Source organism: Dermacentor albipictus, chromosome 10, assembly GCF_038994185.2.
Source record: "Dermacentor albipictus isolate Rhodes 1998 colony chromosome 10, USDA_Dalb.pri_finalv2, whole genome shotgun sequence".
Lineage (NCBI taxonomy): Eukaryota > Metazoa > Arthropoda > Arachnida > Ixodida > Ixodidae > Dermacentor > Dermacentor albipictus.
The window spans coordinates 74,695,565-74,719,978 of NC_091830.1; the positions used below are offsets into that span (position 1 = coordinate 74,695,565).

The 24,414-nt window shown below is 44.6% G+C and overlaps 1 protein-coding gene and 1 long non-coding RNA gene across 2 annotated transcripts in view; both read right to left on the reverse strand.

Moving 5' to 3' along the window:
• LOC135898917 (uncharacterized) overlaps positions 1 to 13,103 on the reverse strand; it is a 43,610-nt gene extending 30,507 nt beyond the window's left edge. Inside the window, exons 1-4 of the mRNA XM_065428150.2 lie at positions 13,060 to 13,103; positions 8,531 to 8,634; positions 5,585 to 6,658; positions 878 to 1,115 (exon numbers count right to left, since the gene is read on the reverse strand). Of these exons, the coding sequence (XP_065284222.1) occupies positions 878 to 1,115; positions 5,585 to 6,658; positions 8,531 to 8,612 (1,394 nt within the window). The 5' untranslated portion in view covers positions 8,613 to 8,634; positions 13,060 to 13,103. The remainder of the gene's footprint in view (positions 1 to 877; positions 1,116 to 5,584; positions 6,659 to 8,530; positions 8,635 to 13,059) is intronic.
• Positions 13,104 to 13,191: 88 nt separating this feature from the next.
• Positions 13,192 to 24,208, reverse strand: LOC135898921 (uncharacterized). Its single transcript, XR_010563454.1, has 5 exons — positions 24,090 to 24,208; positions 22,381 to 22,404; positions 18,561 to 18,638; positions 17,401 to 17,430; positions 13,192 to 13,221 (listed from the first exon to the last, which is right to left on the reverse strand). It is a non-coding gene; the product is annotated as an uncharacterized lncRNA (long non-coding RNA).
• Positions 24,209 to 24,414: the final 206 nt, after the last annotated feature.

Here is a 24,414-nt window from a genome sequence, read left to right on the forward strand (position 1 = left end):
ATAGAAGATCTCGTCCCCCCAATGTTTGCAAAATCTCAGAATACGATACTAAGCAACGACCGCGTGCTGCTTTTTGAGATTCAGAGTTTGCATATCAGAGTTTATGCCGTCCCCAGCGACTGGCCTCGACTGAGGCAAAAATGTGCAGTTTATTTATTTAGCGTTCGTGACCGCACGACCGGCACGCAAAGACAACCCAGGCAGGATGGGGCTTCACACAACAGCTCCCCTTGCTGCCCTTTGCAGCAGCATTGAAGGAACGACGCGACGAAACATGGTCTACCAACGTAGCTGGCAGCAGCGCCTGTGGCGCCAGGCCCAACCATCACACGACGTAACATTTGCAGTGCCGCCGCATCTAGGCGCCGACAGCAGCGTCAGGCCACGCCCGCGTTTCCCGCAGTATTTCCCCTTGGCGCTCGGTTAAGAAAAAAACACTCAGAGACTTCTCTGGGAGTTGTTTAAGCATGCGTAAGCATTGTGGCACTTGCTGATCTTCACGTATCCCGGTTTCGAAACTACTGTGGTACCAACGAGCGCTCTTCCACCAAAGAACGGCAATGCAATTTTCTCGTAATTATCCCAAACTATAAAAACTAAAGTCACCTATGACGCAACATCGGGAATTCTGAAAAGAAGAAAAAAAACGCAAGTTTTTGCACGTTTCTAGTTCTTTTCAAGAAGGAATTTTGTCAAAACGCCATGGAACCAAGCCGATGTTAGTAGGGGGAAAAGAAGTTTGGAATCTTGTTAAAAGCATTTGTGTGCTAATTTCGGCAAGAAACTTGAAAGATGTGCTCGCCGTGAAATCTATCATCATCTAACACTCCACTTGAGCGCTATCCAAACTGTTCAATAAGTGTCCGCAAGCACTCACTCAGGTGCGAAGGACAAACCTAACTTCGTCTTGTTGTACTTGTGCGCCCGAGTGATGAAGTATATAACGCTGTTTTCCATATTACCAGAGCCAGCCAGCAGGTAGTTCTTGCCGTTCTTGTAGAGTGAGTCGTAAAACAGGTAGTCGCAAACGTTGTCCGGAGGCAGGCGCACTTTAGTGCCGCGCGCTGGCTCGGCGAGTGTGCACAGGTAGCTATTATAAGGCAAGGGTGCGGCCACTGCGTGGAGAACCAGTCCATGAAGAGCATGTATGAAATCAAAGAGTATGCGAAGCCATACATAATAAATGCGAATGGGAAAATTATACAGATCACTCGCATTGTCGAAATTCACGTGGGCGTGCATTTTTCAGTCTCCGTTCATTGACGATGTTTGGCGGTGATGTTGACGTCATAGGACAGTCGACATGCGATCTTATACGTTACCATGTCTGCACCGCTAATTCACTGAACACACTGCGAGACGTCTTTGCTCGAGGCATTGGGCTGCGCCACTGTTCGCACCCTACGAGAACATTAGCACTGTCATTCCGTCCCACGGCGCGTTGAATCGTAACTGAAGTGTTCATTTCTTGGACGGCAGCGTACTTTAGCTCTATGCCGTGTTCACGCCGTGGTATTTTAATACATTTTTGTAGCCTTAAGCTACACTACGCGGGTTGGCGCCGAGCTGCGCGCGCTTCGGCGCCTGCCATACTGCGCACGCGCGAAAGCCGCGTGACGTCACGAGAGGCGCAGCTGCGTCACCCTCGCAGCCGCCGACTGCGGCGCATTGCAAAGGTGTGACGTCGCAGTTTCCGCAGACGCGCCGGCGCCGTGTGCGCCCGCTGCTGCATATAAGACCTAAATATAGTGTGACGTAGCGTGAACGCGCGCACACGTTACGTCACGTTGGCGAGAACAACAGCGCCTATAGTTCCACCCATGGTTCGACGCACTGGCGCCACCAACGTAACCAGACACGGCCAACCAGGCCAACGCACTCCGACGCCCATGGCGTCGAACGACGCTGGCCCGCCCGCCGGTAACGTCGGACAACGCGCGCTTTACGATTGCGGCGCCGCACGGCACTGCGCATGCGTGAGGAGGACGCACCGTGCGTAGCGTGCGGGAGACACGGTTAATGCAGCGCGCTCGACATGGAGGTTAAAGGGACACACAAGCGAAAAATGATTTCTTCTACATCAGTAAATTACCGTTCCACAAAACCAAAAACACCACTCTTAGAACGATAAGACGTTTGGTAAGCCAGAAAAAGTGCAAGAACGAAATACGGGTGGCGACGCCTACTTAAGTTCACGCACGTGGTGGCTGTGACGTCTTGGATTTTGATCACATCTTCTAGGGCCTACTAATTACATGTAACGGTACAGATTGACTACATTTTGTTCTAAAGGAACCAAATATTAAACGTGGCAAGTTTAGGGAACCTTTACTCAGCCAACGCGGCCCAAATGCGATAACATACTTTGGAATCCCTGACGTCACGCTGAGGCACTGGCACTGGGTTCCGGCGCGAAATGCTAATAGTGATACTTGGACCTTCATTTGCTCATCTATTAATCAAACTATTTTTTTGAAATGACTGCCTGCAGGGTTCTCAAACAATGCTTCATTAGACCAAACTGATTTATTGTTTCGCTTTAGTGTCCCTCTAAGGAGAGTCGAACCGCTGCCAGTTGGCGCAAAAGACTGGACAATAAAACGAACATAACCGTACCTTTACGCTACGTATATCCCGGCATAGCTGAGCTAAGCCACTGCCAATTTTTTGTCTGCTACGCTCTGTGCAACTGTGCAATCTGCGTTGAAATTTCTCGCCCTGTTTATTTTTATGAAATACAAACGTACCATGGCGTACATTGAATTACGTTCTTTTACAGTTTGTTCGTAACTGTTGCCACGTTTAGCGGTAGTGTTCGCTTTATTAAAGAGGTCCCAAACAAATTCTGCTTTCTGAGAGCGCTTTTTGTTTTTACCGCGATTCTCAGCTGTATTACATCAATTGTATGCAACTTTGTACTTGTTTTTAGAGAGTGACCAGTACCTATGACTGTTTGCACCCCTTGACATACAATTATCTTTTTGTATGTCTATGTATTCTTATTAGCCTTGAGATTGTGCAACCTGGTCTTGGTTGTACCTTTTCCTTCTCTTTTTTCTAGCCAATACCCTTTTCATGCACCGACTAGTTGTTATTTACGGTGTTTTGTCATGGCATCATTTGCCTGCATTATGCCTAGACTAGAGAAAATTCACTACCCTTTGATATTTGTTCCTAGAAGCGTTAGGATTTTTGCAGCGTTTCAACTTTCAATTAGTTTCTATTCAGATAGAAAGTAACTATGAGCACAGAAAAAATTTAAGCAACTCATCTGCCAGTCTTAGTCCAATGATTAGAACAGGGTTTCCTTTGGTCTGTTAACAAGTAAATTATACATGATCTTTAGGTGAATATATTTAATGCCCCTCACACCATGTTAAAAGGAGCGTAACATAACGTTGGGCGCTGCAATTAAATGTTCGTCGCACTGAACATTCGACCTTAAAATGCGACAGTGTTTAAATATCACCGTGATAAAGGTGAAGGGGGCAGTATCAGGAGATAAGCTGAAGTTCACAACAGTCTGGACGATCATGTCAGTGGTGTTATTGCCGGCTGTGCCCACAAGTAAATTACACTTCTTGCGATTCCCTGCTTTCTTCTCCTACCAGAACACCAACAACGGCCGAGTTGGAACTCGGCCGTTGAACTCGAACGTTTTACTATATTTCGGATACTCGCACTTTCTTCTAAGCGACGTTGGTTCGCGAAAAGGGTCTCCCCTATAGTCGGACAGTTCGCGGAAGGGGTTTTCACGCGCACACACAAAGGGGCGTGTAAACACTGCGTGGCGTCCGCCAGACCGGAAACCATTCGCGACAACACTACCAAATTAGGAATCGATGCTCCGTTTAAGTTGAGCAGGGTCTTTTGAGCACCCTGTTTGCCCTAGGTGTTACACGCCAACCGTAACGCGCTAAGGCTCAGTGTGCGCTATGCATGTATCGGGTTAATCGTCTGATCGACAGGCTGAGTGCCGAGCGAGAAGTACAAAGCATCAACGCAAGAGGCGACAGGCAGAGCACGTGTCCACCGACTCCGGAGTCGTCGGCAAGTGTCGGGCGCGAACTGAAGAAGACCGCAAAAAGGCGCGGACTAGGCGTGCCCATGAGACTCCTGAAGAACGTCCTATTCAATTTGTGACATTGCGGGTGTGTCACGTAAGATGGCTCAGTTTATCAACTCCAGAATAGAATCCGAACGCTTGTGTGTAACCCGCTTTCACGAAGTGCAACGTCACTATAACTTTTATTAGCTAGTGGGACTGCCTGTTAGATCTTCGAACACACGAAAATCCTTAACAAGCAAAAAGAAAAAAAAACATCGTAAAATTCTTGCAGTGTTTCACATCAGAGGACTTCGAGATACGTGCGTCAGACAGCCGTCAATACTACAAACACACAAAGCCTTTGCGTCTCTGCGAAGCACGTGTCGCACGAATGAATAAAGATCACGTTGCTCGTTGCTTTTTATGTTCACATTTCACCGAGTGTAGTATGTAGGAGGAGTGGCCGGAATATATCTGTTGTTTCGTTTCAATAAATTAAGCTATGAATCAAGCCTTGTCCTGATGAAGCTCGATCCATCTCTGATCGAACACTTTTAAAGAAAGAATTCCCTATATATCCACAATGTCACTGCAAACCTGTGTAATCGTGGAGTCACCTAAGCTCACTCATTGAGCTCTCCATGAAATGTACGAATACGAATACTACATGCGCTATAGAGTTTCACATTTGTGGGATACACAAACGAGCCTCATTCTTCGGCTCCACGTGCTGGCCTTCAATAAAAGGAGAAGCAGTAAAACACTGCCCAAACGCTGCATGACGACGAAGGTTTCTGATGTCGCTGACAGAAAGATATGCACTGGTATTGATTTTCCCATCAGCCAGCGCTGTTTCGCCATCTAGCGCTCGTCGACAGCTCGCCAGCGCCGCTTTCAGTTGCCTTCACTTCTGAAGATTACACTTTTTCCACTCGACGTTGTAAAAGTGCATGCTGCAAATTCACACATACTTACATTCCTGCGAGCTTTTCGAGTACAATCGGCCCGACAATTTACAAGTCATTGTATTTGCGAAAAAGAAAACTCCGGGCAATGGTGTGCGTATAGCCTAAAATTCAAATTTGTATATGTAATAGTTCTCGCGATCTGTACAGTGATCATCAGTCAAATTAGCAGCGCCGTGTCATAACAAAACTAAACCTCACGATGGAAGCAAAAGGGGTAGCGTGTCAGAAACTGGACAAAAAAGGAACACAGACGACAATCACACTTATCGTCAACTTTGAACAACAAGTATTTCAACAACGCTACGCCTTTTGCCTTCATCATGGTATACCACCAAGCCCAACGTGCAACTTAAGTCAGCTAAACTTCCCGTTTGTTGTCGCATCAACGTCCTATAAACGTTTGTATCCGACTGAGCATCAATGGAATGGGGATAATAATTTCAACAATAATGAGGTTAGAGCTTTTATTCACAACAACCCTAACTGAGGCCTCACTTATGGGAACAACCATTTTCTTTTTTTACACCGCGCGAAGCTTACTTAGTTAGAGTGCCAAGTGCCACCTTACCTGGAGGTGGTGTGAGCGAGGGAGCAGGTGTAGTTGTAGTCGTCGTAGTTGTTGTCGTAGATGTAGTCGTCGTGGTTGTGGTCGTCGTAGTCGTCGTGGTTGTTGTGGTTGTTGTAGTTGTAGTCGTCGTAGTTGTTGTCGTCGTAGTCGTAGTCGTCGTTGTTGTTGTCGTTGTTGTGGTAGTGGTCGTGGTAGTCGTCGTGGTGGTCGTTGTTGTCGTTGTTGTGGTTGTCGTTGTTGTGGTAGTCGTGGTAGTCGTCGTAGTAGTCGTCGTGGTGGTCGTAGTCGTCGTTGTTGTAGTAGTCGTTGTTGAGGTAGTCGTCGTGGTAGACGTCGTGGTAGTCGTCGTCATAGTTGTCGTTGTGGGAGTTGTCGTCACACTTGAGGTCGTACTCGGCGTTGGTGTAGTGGTCCTGGCACTGGGCGAGGTGGGGTATGTGCGTGGTGGGGTGGGGCGGGGAGAAGGGCGTCGGCTCGTCACTGGCACTGTTGGCCTGGCGCGGGGAGGGGTAGGGAGGGTGGTGGGCCTCATCGCTGGCGTAGTTATAATGGCGTGGGGTGAGGCAGGGCGGATGGATGAGCTGGGACGGGGGCTTGTCCTCGGGGTAGGTGTCGCACTTGGCGTAGTTGTAGCTGGCGTGACGGGAAAAGGGCGTCGGCTGGTCGTGGGCACAATCGGCCTGAAGCGGGGAGGGGTAGGGAGGGTGGTGGGCCTGGGGCGATGCCTCATCGCTGGCGTAGTAACACTGGCGCGGGGCGAGGCAGGGCGGATGGATGAGCTGGGACGGGGGCTTGTACTCGGCGTAGGTGTTGTACTTGGCGTAGTTGTAGCTGGCGCGACTGCTGGCAGTGTTATGGCAGTTGTTGAACTCGTCAGAGCCTGTTGCTCGGTACCAGCCGTACTCATGTGGTAAGTCGGTATTCTTTCTTGCGTGGCAGGCTGCCCTGTCACGTCTGTCTTGGGTCTGGGTGTCATCCGAGGGAGTGGATTCGACACAACAGGTCCGGGTCCTTGACCGTCATCGCTTCCTAGGGCAGGGTCTTCATTTGTCACGGTACTTACCTCTTTTCTGTCTAAGAAAAATAGAACGAAACTATATGGAAACATGGACGTTACGAGAAAAAGCAAGTACGACACGTATTTATTTGATATCAGGCACCATTTATTACCAGTTGCAGGCAATTTTGCTTTTCGATAATATCAAACGTGCCAACCCTCCCACTTTTTTTCGTAGGCGTTCTGAATTTTGGATTGTTTTACGATTTTTCAAATTCTGCATGAAGTTATGCAAAAAAATTCTGCTCCCAAAAATGTAGTGCTCGTCGGTCTTAACACCTCCTCTGGTTTTTCCAATATGAAATGCCGCTATAGAGGCATGAGATTCTGCCAAGTTTATTCAGAAAAAATTCGCCGACGGTAACTATGCTCCCTTGCGAGAAATTTGAGCGCAGCTGTATATTTGTGTTTTCATTTCGCGATACAATAAATAGCATTTTAGAAATGGGGCTGCAAGCGTGTTATGGCCCCAAGTAGACAGCGGGCCACAACTGAGCATGCGCGGAGCATGAGGCAGCCATGGGTCTTTGCGTTAGTGTCCACCTAATCAGCCCAAAACTCGAAAAATATCGTTGTTTCCTAAGCTGCGATGGCTAACTTGCGCGGGCGACCAGCACTCATGTGATAGCCAAGCGAGATATACGAGCCGCAAATATCCAGAGCTCAGATCGCGCATTCAACTTATGGCGCGCAGAATTACTGGCCACAAACCTGCCTATGGCTGGCCGCGTTTAAGTGAAAGTTGAATCCGTGTACAGCAGTTGACTGCAGAGCAAACTTCCCGTCATTCGGGTTATTTTTGGCATATTTAGAGGCAAGAGCGCAACGCAAGGAGGCCCTAGCTGACGAGGGGTCGGCGTCCTTCGAAGGCTTTCGATGGCTTAGAAAGGGCAAGAACAAGTCGTACGAAATATAACTTAGTCACTATTTGCATCACAAAAGATATTTCAATTTTTTTTAAAATTTATTCTTTTAGGTTTCGCTCGCAACAAAGACTCTGCTGACTTTTCCCCTTTCAAGCGTCTTCTATTTCCACCCCTGCAGCGTCCCGAGCGCCCAACACAACGCTGTTCTTGTCTCAATTCGTGTCTCCACCGAAAAGAATGCGCAGCCTGCCTCGTACTACGACGTGCCTCGTACTACGACGTGCCTCGCAATGGGATCATTATTTTGGCTCGTAAAACCTTATAATTAATTTATTTCCATATAGTGCTACTCCGGCGCCATCTCGTAGCCATCGTTGTCCCAAAGTACGCCTTGCGCAGCTGGAATAGGTTTTTTTTATGGTCCCCAATCATTCCGCGTCACTCAGTTGCTATATTTTTGCTCTTTCCTAGTTGTGAAATTACAGCCAGCAACCTTACAACTCGCAATGAACTCTCAGGTTGCTCTTTAATGCTTCTGTGCGAATTAAGGGCTGTCTTACTATGTAAGAAAGACTTGTTTGGTAGGATCTTGAGTGTCGCTGCCTGATCTACATCGTAATAGCAGTATATATCTCTAGATAAATTGAATAAGCTGAATAATTTGATTGGACGGGATGGTTGGCGCTCAAGCACTCAAGAAACACACCTTACCTCGTCGGTATGTCCTGGCAAATCGTTAAAGCATAATATGTGCAAAACAACTGTGCGTGCAAAAAAAATTCTAAAATGAAGAAAGGGATGACTCATCATGAAGGAATTTTTTCGCAAGTGTACGCGGTAGACGTCACATCAATGTGTGCGTGACAAAAGTTTTGCTACATGCCGTCAAAAAGTTCCGGTTTATTTAGAGCAGCCCTTGTCCTTATCTGAAACCTTTTCAATAGGTAAGAATATTTGGCCACTCTGGATATTGAATCAGTGATGAAAATGTTTTTTCTAGGGAAACATGAGAATTATTCTTACCTGTGGACGCCATGATGACCAAGAATACGCCGCAGCAGAACACACATATGATGCAGCAAAGCATGATCGCCAAGCTGGGCATCCCTGATGAGGTGGACTCGCTTCTGAAATCGGAAAAATGGCAACCCTGAGACTGAACGTATTGCTGGAGCTTGTTCTTAATTCGAACCATTTTTCTCCAAGCCAAGAAACATTTTGGCTTTCTCAGTGACCGTTTTGTTTGGCCGATCCCGACGATAGCGAACTATTAAAAAATAGAGCCAAAGGAAGAATAATCAAAAGTCCCTGTCTGCATAGTCGTCGTACATGACTGTTGCCAGAATTTAAAATGAAGCAACCTACCGAGAAAGAAAAGTGCGCAGAGCTGTATAATACGGCGTGACATCATTGAGTCCTTGCACCTCTAGTTCTAAATATGATGTGGCCCTCGTAACAGTTAAGAGTGCCCACACGAGTGTGCTCCAGCACTGATCAGCTTGCTCCCGCAATGCGCTAGAAGTGCACATTGCGCTTGCTGAGCACTAGGCACCTGCGGATTTCTACAAATGCACGCACCAAGTGTAACTGTGCATGCACCGCTGGGAGCACGAGGCACGTACCCACACATATAGCACCTGCTTATTCATCATCATCAACAGCCTATTATTATGTCCACTGCAGGACGAAGGCCTTTCCCAGCGATCTCGAATTACTCCTGTCTTGCGCTAGCTGATTACAAGTTGTGCATACAAATGTTTTTCATTTCATCACCCCCATTCGAATTTTCGGCAGTCCTCAACGGCACTTCCCTTCCCTTAGCCCGCACCATGTGATTCGAACTGATCACCTGTTATCTGCCCAACATATTGCATGACCTGCCCATCTCCAGTTTTTTTTTTTCTCCTAATGTCCACTGGAGAATAGATTAGTCAGGTTTGCCGTGTCATCCATGACTCTATATTCTGTCTCTTAACGTCACGCTTAATATTTTCAGCTCCTTTGCTCTTTGCGCGGTTCTCAACTTCTCACGCTTTCGTAAGCCCTCATCATCGATGATCATCATCATCACCATCAGCCTGGTTACGCCCTCTGCAGGGCAAAGGCCTCTCCCCATACTTCTCTAACTAGCCGGTCATGTGCTCATTGTGGTCATGTTGTGCCTGCACTCTTCTTAATCTCATCCAGCCACCTAACTATCTGCCGCCCGTTGCTACGCTTCCCTTCCCTTGAAATCCAGTCCATAACTCTTAACGACCATCGGTTATCTTCCCTCCTCATGACATTTCCTGCCCATGCCCATTTCTTTTTCTTTATTTCAACTAAGATGTCATTAACTCGCGTTTGATCCCTCACCCAATCTATTCTTTTCTTATCCCTTAACGTTACACCCGTCATTCTTCTTTCCATAGCTAGTTGCGTCGTCCTCAATTTATGTAGAACTCTTTTCGTAAGCCTCCAGGTTGCTGCCCCGTACGTGAGTACTGGTAAGACTGGTACTCACGTACGGTACTGTTATACACTTTTCTCTTTAGGGATAATGGCAACCTGCTGTTCATGATCTGAGAATGCCTGCCAAACGCTCCCCAGCCCATTCTTATTATTCTGATTATTTCAGTGTCATGATCTGGATTCGCGGTCACTACATGCCCTAAGTAGATGTATTCCCTTACGACTTCCATGGCCTCCCTAACTATCGTAAACTGCTGTTCTCTTCCGAGATTGTTGAACATTACTTTACTTTTCTGCAGATTAATCTTTAGACCCACCATTCTGCTTTACCTTTCCAGGTCAGTGAGCAATGCATTCCAATTGGTCCCATGAGTTACTAAGCAAGGCAATATCATCAGCGAATCGCAAGTTACTAAGGTATTCTCCATGAACTCTTATCCCCAATTCTTCCCAATCCAGGTCTTTGAATATTTCCTGTAAACATGCTGTGAATAGAATGGGACAGATCGTATCTCCCTGCCTGAAACCTTTGTTTATTGGGATTTTATTGCTTTCTTTATGGAGGGCTACGGTGGCTGTGGAGCAGCTACAGATATCTTTCAGTATTTTTACATACAGCTCGTCTACACCCTGATCCGTAATGCCTTCATGACTGCTGATGTTTCGACTGAATCAAACGCTTTCTCGTAATTAATGAAAGCTATATATAAGGGTTCGTTATATTCCGCCCATTTCTCTACCACCTGATTGAAAGTGTGAATTTGGTCTATTGTTGAGTACCTTTCACAGAATCCTGGCTGGTCCTTTGGTTGACGGAAGCCTAAGGTGTTGCTGATTCTATTCGCGATTACTTTAGTAAATACTTTGTAGGCAACGGGCAGTAAGCTGATCGGTATGTAATTTTTCAAGTCTTTGGCGTCCCCTTTCTTATGGATTAGGATTATGTTAGCGTTCTTCCGAGATTCCGTTACGCTTGAAGTCATGACGCATTGCGTATACAGGGTGCCCAGTTTTTCTAGAATAATCTGCCCTCCATCCTTCAACAAATCTGCCGTTACCTGATCCTTCCCAGCTGCCTTCCCCCTTTGCATAGCTCACAGGGCTTTCTTTACTTCTTCCGGCGTTACTTGTGGTATTTCAAGCTGCTCTAGACTATTTTCTATTCCATTACCGTCGTGGGTACCACTGGTACTGTATAAATCTCTACAGAACACCTCAGCCACTTGAGCTATCTCATCCATATTAGTAATGATATTGCCGGCTTTGTCTCTTAACGCATACATCTGATTCTTACCTATTCCTAGTTTCTTCTCCACTGCTGTTAGGCTTCCTCCGTTCCTGAGATCATGTTCAATTCTATCCTATTATACTTCCTTATGTCGGCTGTCTTACGCTTGTTGATTAACTTCAGAACTTCTGCCAGTTCTATTATAGCTGTAAGGTTAGAGGATTCTATACATTGGCGTTTCTTGATCAGATCTTTCCTCTCCTGCGACAGCTTACATGTATCCTGTCTAACGGAGTTACCACCGACTTCTGTTGCATACTCCTTTCACCTATAACGGAGAGTTAAATTGGAATATGGGTTTCAATTTGAAATAAGAACAGATGGGAATAGTTCAACGTTATAGCGGCTCACATCTTGCATGGCAGAAAATACGTTTGTTGTGCTTGAAACCTGTCCTGAATCTCTTTGTGGCTGCCAAGACGGATTTCAACACTATTGAACAGGCTACATGGTGTGAGAATACCCTGGGTACCCACATAAACATCCTGGCTTTGGGGGGCAAATGGCGCAGTTATACACCCTGTGTACGGGATCTTGAGAGGGATCAAGAACCATGCAGCTGTACAATCTAAAACAGCCATTCAGCATTCTTATTGTTTGCTTGTTCTTTCAGACAGTGTAGCTTCCTTGGAGAAATAACCACGATTTTTCGTCCGTAACATTTTTCGTCGAGTTATACCGTAGATTCTGTTGTGTAATACAGTGCTAAAAAGCGCACGGAGGTACGGCACCAGCGTGCGTAACCACGCAGTGGCACACTGGTAAGAGGAGCGTTCTCGCATTCTTTCCTCATTGCAGCTAGCGTTGTTAGAGGTTGTCGAGATGCTGCGTGCCCCTCAGGCAGAAGTCTTACACGTCGTCGTTGAATACGCTGAGCCTCCAAACCTATCTGTGACGAAGTTGCCCTGGAAGTACTGCTTGGCTCCCGCGTCTGGGCAGGCATGGTAGTAAGGGGACAGCTACCCCTTAAAACACACTGCAACACAGTGCCACGAATAACCACCTCTCAAAGCACGCTAAACGCATAGTTTTGCAGCAAACCTGCATTTGATATTTTTTTTTATTTCTCGTAAACTTATTAATAAGAGTGTTATCAGAACGCGCAGGTGCTAAATAGATGCACTGTCAAGTGCAAACATGGTAAATGCCAGCGCGAAAAATATTTACTGATACCATTGGATGCCGTAGGCCTAGCTTCTTGATAAATAAGTTAGGTCGATGGCGCGTGTATATCGGCCACAGCGTAAAGCAAAGCATAATTTGATGTTTGTGGAAGTGTGAACGTAAGTCATCTTAAGCGAACGTTAATGACAAAAATTTTTGTACAAAATGAGACTTTTATGCCTATGTAACGCCAATACAATGCAGTGTTTTCTTTTTTTCGACGGTAGCGCCCATCATGCAAATCTTTCATTTACCTGATTTTTCTTCTTTCTGCGGACTTGGCTAATTCTGCTTCAGGCTAATTCACATCTCCGTATCCAACTTCTTTGCCTCTTGAATCTTGTTCTGCTTGTTTATTCCGGCAAGTACGCAGTATGAGATTCCCATTTACGATTACCACGTGGCACAAGTTCTCTTTTCGGCACAACTACCCAGGGGCAAAAACCTTTCTAATTGTCGATAGAGCATCAGAAGTTTGGGAGCGAGAACTGAAGAAAGCTTCACTCTAAATTAAATGTACAAGAAGTCAGACCTATAGAAACACGTTGTGGCATACATCTTTGTACCTGGACAACGTTCGAAAAGCGGCGCCGCGATAACATCATGTTTCGAAGCAGGCAAAAAAATCTCCCGCATTCATCATACTTACTCGGTAGTACCTTGAACGAAAGCATTGCATGTGGATGGTAAAAAAAAAAACTGATTCATCGAAACAACATATTAGAAAGAGTTCCGCAAGTTCAATCCAGTAAGCATAAAATGTTAGTCCTTCCAGTACACTTACCACTAGACTTGGGGATTTGCGACTGCCCTGTATGAAAGAAGAAGCTCATGTATATTTATCCGCATTACCACATCGTACAGGTGCCGAAGTGGTAGGCAAGGCAACAGGCACGGGTAGCCCTAGCTCAGGTAAGGTCAGGGAGGTGCTCAAAATGGAAGAATTAGAGGGCTCGGTAAAACAACATTCAACATATGAGACTCAGACCGTGATTAGCGGAACAAAACTTGTAGAGCCCTGCCGACTGAGGCACTGGTGGCTAAACCCTACTATAGCAAACAGTGAAGCCATGTGCTTTGGTAAAAGCCTTCCTTCTCAAAGCTAAGTAATGAACTGAGGCTGACCACATTTAAATTATTACTTTAGTGTAATATTTATCGCTATTATTCAAACATTTTTGTTTGATACGACACATGACGTGATTAAGCAAACAATACTCCACACTCAATTCTCTATTAGAGAAATCAGGTCAGGCTCAATATTAGTGCAATGACTTTAATTTAAAAAGAAATCTACACCAGTAGACCACTACACGCAGTAAATACCAAAGTGCGGTGTGGTGCGCAGATATCTACACCTTATCATAAAAAGCAACGGATTACAATTACATCACTCACAAACATCATTCATTAGAGTGACAAATTACGGTCCTACAAAAATACTTATCTCTAAATAAACGTAATTAATTGCCTTTACGTTTCTTCCTTCGCAAGCCATTTCTTGTGCAGAATTAAGGCAGCTCTGGAATCTCTGTAGATATTTTTCAAGAATTCAGATAGCGTACTGTATTCCTTGATTACACAATGCCTCTATAACTGCTGGTATCTCTACTGAATGATATGCCTCTTCGTAATCTATGAAAGCCATATAGAGGGGCTGATTGTGCTCTGCGGATTTCTCGATTACCTGATTAATGACATGGATGTGATCAATTGTAGGGTATCCGCTCTTGAAGCCAGCCTTTTCCCTTGGTTGGCTAAAGTCCCGTGTTGCCCTCATTCTATCGTAAATTATCTTGCTGAATATTTATATAACACTGGGAGTAAGCTAATGGGCCTATAACTTTTCAGTTCTTTAACGTCTCTCTTTTTGTGTATTAGTCTATTGTTTGCATTCTTCCAGTTTTCTGGGGCCTTTGCAGTCAATACACACTTCGTATAGAGAGCCGACAGTTTTCCGAGCATTATGCTTCCTCTATCTTTGATTAAATCGACTGTTAGTCCATCTTCTCCTGTCGCTCTTCCCCGTTCCATGTCTTGCAAGGCCCTTCTGACCTCATCGCTAGTTGTAGGAGTTTTTGCATCCTGGTAATTACTACTTCGAATAGAGGCATTCTGACTCATCTGGCTACCGCACAGGTCAGTATAAAATTCTTCCGCTGCTGTTACTATGGCTTCGAGATTGCTGATGTTATTACCCTGCTTATCTTTCAGGGCATACATTTTCGTTTGTCCTATGCCAAGATTCCTTCTCCCTTAACATCAGGTTGCGTCCATTTTTTACGGCTTCTTCAGTCTTTTTCACGTTATAATTTCGAATCTCCCTTACTTTCGCCTTGTTGATAAGTTGTAATAGTCATACGAATTTTATCTTATCTCTTGAGTTTGATTCTTTCATTCTTTGTCGTTTCTTTATTAGGTCCTTTGTTACTTGGGAGAGCTCGCAGACTGGTTGCCTTGGTGTCTTACCTCCCACTTTAATTTCTGCTTCTGAAACCAGCCTAGTTACGCTTTTATTCATTGTCGATATGTAATCTTCATCCATCTTTTCTAACTGTTCTAAGGCTGTATATATGTTTCCAAGTACCAGCCTTAATTTGTCTCCTGTTACCCTTACTCCATCTAGGTTGGCCCCTGTTCTTTCTTGAACAATTTTGCTTTTCCTCTATTCCAGTTGAGGTGAATCCTAGCCTTTACTAACGTATTAACTCTGCACTTCACCCTACCTCACACTTCTACATCCTGCACTATGCTTGCATCGGCAGAAAGTAAAATCAATTTCATTTATTCTTTCGCAATTAGGGCTTCTCTAGGTCCACATTCTGTTGCTACGCTTCCTGAACAAGGTATTCATTATTGCAAACTTTTTATTTCCGCTAATTCTACCAGCATCTCCCCTCTAGCATTGCTAGAATCGATGCCGTAGTTGCCAATTGCTTGTTCGGCAGCCTGCTTTTTTCGCACTTTGCATTGAAGTAGCTCATTACTAAACTATACTGAGTTTGCACTTTTCTCATCGCTAATTAAACATCTTGATAAAACTGATCTATTTTATCATCATCGTGAGTGGAGTTTGGGGTGTAGGCTTGTACTACATTTATTTTATACATAGTAACACTTCTTACGGCTACCGCTACACTCTAAAACATGCTGTAGAATTTGTTAATGTTGCCCGCTATGTCCTGATAGATTAGGGATGCTACGCCGTAATGTTTCTTATCTGGGAGTCCTCTATAGCGGAGAGCGTGGCCATTAGTCAGTACTGTATAAGCGTCTTCAGTTGTTCTAACCTCACTAAGGCTAATGATGTCCCAAACAATGCCTGATAATTATACAAGAGTCCTTGTAAGGTAGCTTCACTCGAGAGGGTTCGCGTGTGGAACGTCGCCAGGATCAGTTTCCATTATCGGCCTGTCCGGGTCCAGAGATTCTTAGCACCCTTTGCTGCGTTACAGCCCTGACCACTGCCTTGGTCAGGTGCTCGGCAGCCTCCTGGAGCTGATGAGCATTGTTTCATCCAAGGAGTCATGAAGTAAGTAGCGGCCGAATATTGCACCGGGGAGGCCAATTCCTCCTCTGGTGAGGGAGTGCCTTATTGAAGCTCAGCGGACCTTGCTAATTTGGTTACACTTGGATTAACATACCCCCCCCCCCCCCAGGCTCGGCATTTTTCCCGGTGTCAGGCGCCACTCCACCCCTGAAGATGTCGTGTACTGGAGGTGAATTCGAGCTTAACACTTTCAGATTTAGAAAAAAAACGATGATGGTAACTTCGGACTATGGAAAACGAGCAACCACGGTAGCTCATTCAGATAACCCTGTACGCGGCGAGGTCACCTTAAAGCGCAGAAGTCCGACCCAGAGGGTGCTATATTTTTTGAAAAATTGATTGACTTCCCAGCGATAGACGGGCTTTCTAACCAAACAGACGGGCACAATATAGCATTACTTCTAAATGGTTATTACATCGTGGTTCTGGAATCTTACGTACGCAGACGACCGTGAACGCTGCCAGGTACATGAGACGTATTGATCGGGCCGCCAGACCGTTTTGGTTCTGAACCGCGAGTAAGAAAGGCGCCCTTGACAGCGGCTAGGTGCCCTCGACCTTTCTGCATGTATGTTACCACGTACGCATGGTAACACCTTCGAGTATTGTTTATTTGGCTCGGAAGCGACCGCTCATCTCCTGTCTCTAGCCGCGCGGAGGGATGCGGCTCCAGAGAGGATAGATTAATGCTAAAGAAATTTATAAATGGTTCTGACAGCGTGGTTTTGAACCGCACGCGATCAGGCCACCATGACGACATTCAGAAAAACTAGACAATTTTGGCAAGCTTGGTATTTGAAGCAGAAAGCAACCTTGAACAGCGCTCAAACGCCACCAGAAAGATGTCTTGATTTTAAGTCTTAATGCTGGCTGGACAGAGATTGTTCTTCAGCGCTCGGTAGCGTCGCAGCTGGAAAGCTTTAGTCCTTTTAGAATCACAAACCTTCAATTTAACTAGTTTTCCATTGTTCATGCCTACTTTTTCAAACAACTGATGCTATAAAAATTAGAATTAAAGTGACTTCGCTGTCTAAAAAGCTAATGCAACTTACTTGTATTCCTCACTGAGAGGAAAAGAACCAAAAAGCAATTGTACTACGAAAATTTTAACCTAACCTGACCTAAGTCATGTTTAGCGAAAGCGGTTATTCAAAGGATCCTTAATTTTGCTATTCGAACAGAAGATCAACGATTGGATTCACGGTCCTATCAATCTCATTACCTTGTTGCCTTATTTATGTAAGTAATACGACAGAGATACAAGACGCCCACAGGTAGGTTTAAGAACTGTTTAGGAGCAAGAAATGGAAAAATTTTATCTACGATGCTTGACTTGTGGAATAACACGGACTGTAAAAAGTGATGATTTGGTGTTAGTCATAGTGAGTTACGTCACTAAGAGCTGACCAATGCGCAGGTCTGAAACCCATGATTGCGTACCTGTGGTAGTTTCCACATAGGATGTTTGGTCTGCAATCAATGAAACACAGAGTGAGTATAAAGTACACAAGTAGGGTAGGATGATTTTAAAGATTTGACATGCACCACTAATCAGACCTACGCTATAAAGGAAGCAACGTGGTTTGAAAAATTCTGAAACAAAGTTATGCTAGTCTGGGAATCCAACTACTACTATGGCATGGCCATTTTACACCGCTGTCCCCGTACGAACGAGGGCGAGGTACATTAAAGCTTTTCGTAGTTCGGCACATCTTTTCGGCAAACGAAGAAAACGAAAATTCCAAAAGCGAAAGCACTTACGAAATGGTTCACTGTACATCCGGCCAATGGACGACTACTGACAGGCAATAAGTTTAAACATTCATGTCATCTCTCGCTTTCAATCACTCATGTCAGCAGCTAAACCTTGAATCTATATTTTGGTAGCATGTAAGAAATTATGAACAATTACTGTAAATATACACACACACATGCTACCAAACAGATTACGGTTGGTATTGCATTACGCACAATCGTTCATCCCCAAAACCATAGCTGACTGGAATAACCTACCATCTGATATTGCCACTGAAGTTAACACCGATCAATTTCATCAAATGCTGTGGACTCATTTCAGAATTTGATGTCTCTGTGCGTCTTTGGTGTTAGCTATCTTTTTTCAGGGCTAATTTAACACTTTTGAATCTTGCTTGACATCGTATTGCAGTTTTTTTTCTCTTTTTGTATAGGTGTATGAGTATTTTGTGGTGTTATTGCTATGTTTACTTAATTGTTTATTGTTAATATTTTTTTTCTCATATTCTTATTAGTGTGTTTCGTGTGCCCCCCCTATGTAATACCCTCTCCAAGAGGGCCTTTAGGGTATTTGAATAAATAAATAAATAAATACAGGGCGCGTTATTGCTGTTACGCAACTAGCACTTGAAATGATGCAAAAATAATCCTAGCTATTGGCACGTCAACAACGCGGGCTCGATTCAACAACGCAGGCTCAAAGCGGGCTCGAGTCCACTTGTCTCACCGTGGCACATAACAATTCTAGAGGACTGGATAGGAATTGGGGCATAACCGTTGGCACAGACCAAAACCTTAAATAAAGAAAAATCAAGTAAGGAAAGAAATGTCTGCATTTTACTAACCCGTGCCGTAGTAGTATTCAGACTCGTTAGCAGGGTCATATTCGTACTGGGAAGCAGGATCGTCTCCAGGCTGTTTGTCTACAAGAAAGCAGGACGCGCGCCTTATTCCTGTCTGTGACTTTGAAATTAACCGTTGCTGTGTGCTATCAGTATGTGCTATTGACGCATGTCACAGTCGCGGGAACAGCTGCCCCAGTGAGGGAGCTGGGGCAGCTGCGGACATACGTTTCGATACAACACATCTTAAGCGTAGATAGATCAGTCATTCAAATTAATTAGTCAAGCAGTCTTTATTAAGGCGAAAGGCTTAATCGGCTTGTTTTAATGTCTCATACCCGTAAAAAGCGGCGTCCAGTCAAGTGAGACAAAATATATGATCATCAGGAAAGGCATATACCGTCGTAAGCAGGCAAAGATTCAATGGCTGAATATAAATGAAAAGAAAGAAAGAACAAAGGAAAAAAAAGGAAGAACGTTTAGGTAGTGCATTAGGTGCTCGTGCGTGTCGTTGACGAGGACCTACAGCGTCACACGTTTACTTTACACTCCGTTATGCACTGCAAGGAGTCTGACTCCTCCGATCGTATAACTTAATGCATTACTACGTGTGCAGCAAGCTTTTGCGTTTAAGTGTTAGAGGAGTGTTAACATGCGTACAGCACATAGCGAAAAAAAGAAGGTGGCAAAATAAAAAAAATGCTCTGTCGCATTCTGACTGAGGTCCTGTCAACCGTACCAGAGCATTCGTATAGAGATAGAGACCAGAGATCGTATAGAGATCAATTTAGAGCTTTACTGCTCAGAGTAACCATTGTTTCTATACATCTTGCAGTAAATAAATTACTTTTATATAAAAATATTATTTGACTAAGATGGATACCAATTACGAAAAAGAAAGATAAATTATTTATCTCTCACATTTAAACATACTATTCTGTGCGAAACCCATAATAAGATAGCATCATAAACATCGTACATGCATGAAACCATAATGCTCAACTTGACCTCACACAAACAAGCCAGTCGAAGACAAAGAAAGCAACAAACGCCTTGTTTTGCTTTTTATATTCAGTCTTACGCTGTGAACATGCAAAGATGAAATATGTCTTTGTTAATGTAAATTTCTTTATACCTGGTTCATTCCATCTATTGATGTTGTTACGAATATGGTGCAAATATAGAACAAGAGGTCCCCCTACAGTCTTGAGCTTTGGGACCACCTTCTGTATATCCTGTTACTGTGCTTTTATTTTCCTGAGCGAATAAATAAAGTTCTTCTTCTTAAGACGCAGGACGTTGAAAGAAAATGACAGGACATACTGCAGTGATGATATATGCTGCTTCCTTATCATTGTCGTGCGTGTGTTTGTGGGTGCGTGTGCATGTGTATGCAAGTGCATTTTGCTTGCGTAATACTTTAATTTGACGAATTTAGGCTGCTTTTAAAAGCGAGTGCATTCTACGAATCAACCTCAGTTGGTGTAGTTCCTCGTACTCCTGCCTTTCGGCTCTCCCAAGATTTACGCCGCTTCCTCGCCACCATCGACTGAAAACAAGATTCAGAAGGAAGTCGTCGCATTAAATAGCAGGACACTAAGTATTCAAAGCATCAACTATGCAAGCCAGGTGGTTAGCACGCTGCCGCACGCCTAGAGCGCAGGCTCCTGTTGTTTTGCTGTTTCTCTTGAATATAACATCTTCTTAGCCGACTTCAGATGAACTTGAAGTAGCTGGGTATCTTATAACCGTTTGAAAGAACATGTCGGTTAGGTGACGTGTGCATCACATATGAACATGGCAATCAATTGATGAATCAATCAAAGAAACTTTTGTTCCTGCACGACAAATATGGGGGAGGCGGAAAAGAGACCGCTAACTGCAACTTGACAAGGCTCCGGCCCCCTACAAAGTCCAGCAGCAAGTGAGCCGCGGTACACTACTAAATAAATGTGTGTAGAAAGCAACTAAACATACTGATTGAAGAAAGATACACTTTGACAGAAGATAGGCAAATAACCTATATTTATCTAAACAAAGAGCAGAATGGGTTTTAAGTTGTCATACAACGTTCAAATATGTGAAATACACGATCGAAACGAATTACAAACAGTAATGTTTATACCTCGTCATGCCAAAAATACGTAGCAATAGTAAACAACTAAGGATATAATAAAGAAAAACGAATGTAGGTAGCCGTAAATGAGGTGTGATGCTAGTCTATATGCCCCTGTCGCTCTCTGCCGTGGAACCGCCAAATGCGATGCAACTTTACTGCCGTTACCGCCACCAGAGGATGTTGAGTTCCTCAGTTTGAGAGAAGAAAGGAGAGCACTATACATGACTTTTCTTGGCATGAAACAAGCGTTGCGAGGTTTCTGCAATGGTATTTAAACAGTCCATATAGACTTAGTATTTCTCTTTAGTGTCCCCTCAAGCACGCGTGTGGTCTGACACTGCGTTTCGCGAGGTTCCAGTCTTGTTGAGCGCTCAAAACTAGTCGAAATGGCGAGACCCGACGGCTATGACACCGACTGGCAAGGCTGCCCAAGTATAATTCCTACAAGGGTGGCGGCGGCCTACTGTGAGCAGACGATAATAATTGACCTAATGACGATGACGTGATTACTACCGAAATCCGAAAGCGAGTTTTCGCTTCCTTCAGCTTGTTTAATAAAGTTCGTCAATAAATATAGGCAGCAACAGTAAGAAGAAGCGCACTGATCCAAACACACTTCTTGACGGTCAGCTATTGGCCAATAGCAGCCGCGTATGGGAATCTGCCATATTACGAAATAAAGCGTCCAGGAACGAGCGAGGAGCAGGTTTCTGTTGATAAGAGAGCGTTTGGTGGAAACGTAACTTCGCGCTCCGCTTGTGAGCTCTACGCGCCGCCAACGACCGCAAAACTTGACTGAGATGTTCACAGCGGCGTATGCTATCCACACACTATGTTTTTTCACCAAGCCCAAAGGGTGCTTCAGGATCGCTTTAACATACGGGGAAAGCTAGGATACTAGCCAGCGCAATGTCAACTCACAAGCGGACAGGATTTTGAGCGAAGCTGGGGGCGAATAACGGCGGCCTAGCCGAGCGAACGAGCGGAGCGAAAGATGAAAGATCAAAAGCGGAGCGGGAGATGAAAGATGCGAGCCGCGAAGCGGCCCCTTTAGTGACGTGCGCGAGGGACACGGTGCGTCATGCTGACCCGCCCGGCCACTCGAGGTGGATTCGAATGTGTTCTCTGCAGAACTGCTCGTTTCCTACCATCGTCTGCTCACGTCAGCTCTCGCTGGCGCTTCTTTGGTGAACTTTGTTTGGTCTTGTTCGAGCTTGTTTCGACTCTCACGGTTTTCGATTGTGTTATAATGTGATTGTATGCTGGACGCGAATTGCGCGTTACATTCTTAAAGCCACGCGAGTCTCCTTTGACGAGTCATGTATAAAAGCCGGCACACTTGACCCGCATATCAGATTTTTGAATGTCGCCGACTCTGCTGCGTGTATCGCCAACACACATAGAGCTGCACTCAAATTTCACTTTAAAGAGAATAGTATACGTCGGTGGTTTTTATTCCACTTGGCGCTTAAGCACGCACATTGGAGGCCATCAAGAAAAGACAGAAAGGCTGGGCAACCACTTACACGGCACTAGGCACAAAAAGAATTGAAACTTTCAATTCCTGTGCTGCACAGGAAGCTTACTCAAGGTTTGCAAAAAAATAATGGACCAATCACATGCAATTTACGCAAACACCTGCTCAACGACACATCTTAGCCAGGCAAAAATAAGAATGTCTTTAATCCCGAATGGTGCACTTACTTCCAAGGTTATCGTAGCTTTGAGCTGTAATGTGAGAAAAGGAATATTTATTGACGCTGTCTCAGATTTCGCGACTGTTAGCCTTTCTGCACGCATCATATGTAAAGCAAAATTCTGTGTATCTCCAACTTTGGCAGACACCCAGGTTGCTTGAAAAAGAGGGATTCACTGAACCGCCACAAGTCTCTCATGAAATACAATTTTTTAGAGAAAATATTTCTCATATTTTCGAGGCTTTTAGATGCTAACCAGCCCATCTTGGTCAAATTCTCCTATAATTGAAGGTGTGCCACCACAACATCTTTCTTGCACAAAATCTTTTTGTACTAGTTTGCACCTCAAACACATTAAAAGGCACACAATGACTAAGATTTTTGAAGTGATAGCGCACTGTCGGGCACTCAGTGGTTCTCAGTTCTTGCATAAAATATAGATAGGAGAAATAACAAGGAGACATTCAAAATCTAGCAAGGGCACGCGACAGCCATGCATGAATGAGCCATAGTTTTCATTAAGTTTCTGCCACCCCAGTGCACAGCAGTGGGGTGGAGAAATTTGTGCAAAATAGCGACCCCAGTGGTTAACAGTGCAACCGTTGTCCAGTGCTGTAACGTGCCTATTTCACGAAACACCGCGGCTTCTCTTCTCCCGCTCCGTTCCCATGACTCCTTCAGCTACGTACCATTGAATACACATCTAGCCACATCACCGAGGGCAACTTTAGATCTGTATGGTGTTATAGAATCGGTATTTTTACGAGGGTAAATCGTGCTTAGTATCAGGGCAGGGCTAGCCAAGCCTTTCACAATGCGTCAGGTACTGGACATTTGTGCATTTTAAGAACGCCAAGGACCGAAGTTCTAGTTGCATATTTCTTGCAGTTAGGAAATAATAATCAATCTTTGAGTGCGATAGTGATTGTTTTCTGAGATATGTCTGGATATTGTCATATTTTATGGAGCCATCATTTACTTCACCGCTTGCAAATTGGCAACCTAATTCGAACCGCAGGTGAAACGACCGCGCTGCGCCATGAAAGTAAAATGGGTCAGCAAATGGCTGTGCACATTCGCTAAGCTGTCCGATAGTGAGAAGATTGCTAAGCGTTTGCACCCAACTGAAAACCTGCAGCCCACAATGACGTGGTACAGTGGCGACCCATTATCTCGTTTAACAGTATTATCCACTGGTGTCAGTTGAGGTTCGCATCACCTTCCGTTGCCCCGAAAAGTGTGTGTGTAGTTTACTAATATATTTGCCGTTTTCTTCATTTGCAAAGAAATTATTTTGTCATACCTGTCTCAGCTTCAAAATATAAGCGCTAAGTCATATAGTTAAAACATGAGCACATCTCCTTGTGGTAACGAGAGCGCTGAGCAGATGTACTGCAGCTATACCAAGAGGCTGTGCCACCACTATGTACTACGCTGAGGCTAAAAAAACACGCCGGCCAAATATAAAAATGTCTAATGCGTGAAATAGATGTCTACGGTGACCGCTATTGAATTATTAGGAACGAAAAAAACGTGATAGATACATATTTCTACGAAGTGCATGCTGAAATGCTTTATTCGAACGAGAGTAATAGGGCCTCGTGACAGCATAGGCGAAGAAAAGAGGCCTAATGCGTAGCTCAACAGAAGATCACAACTTACACTTGACGACCGAACTGTGTCATTCAGAGTACTAGGCAAGAAGATAGCACTTACCCATATGGACTGAAATCCTTGTGGGTCCTGCGCGTTACTGAAGAAAGGACGACGGCGGTACAGGTCTGCGAGTCGGAGGTGAAGCGACGTTGATGCGCGCGACAGTTGTCACAGTTGATGATAATGATTATACTTATTTATGGAGCATACCCACTATTAAGGGTAGCAGGAGGTAGGCAGGAGGTATAGCGAAGCAGATTTTATTCATTTCAATAGCAGAAAGCAATGCACACAAGTAAAGAAGAGAAAGGCACGAATACCACATTACTTTAAGAAAAAAAGTGCCAAAAAAGACGCACAGAGGAAGCACACAAGAAGACCGGAA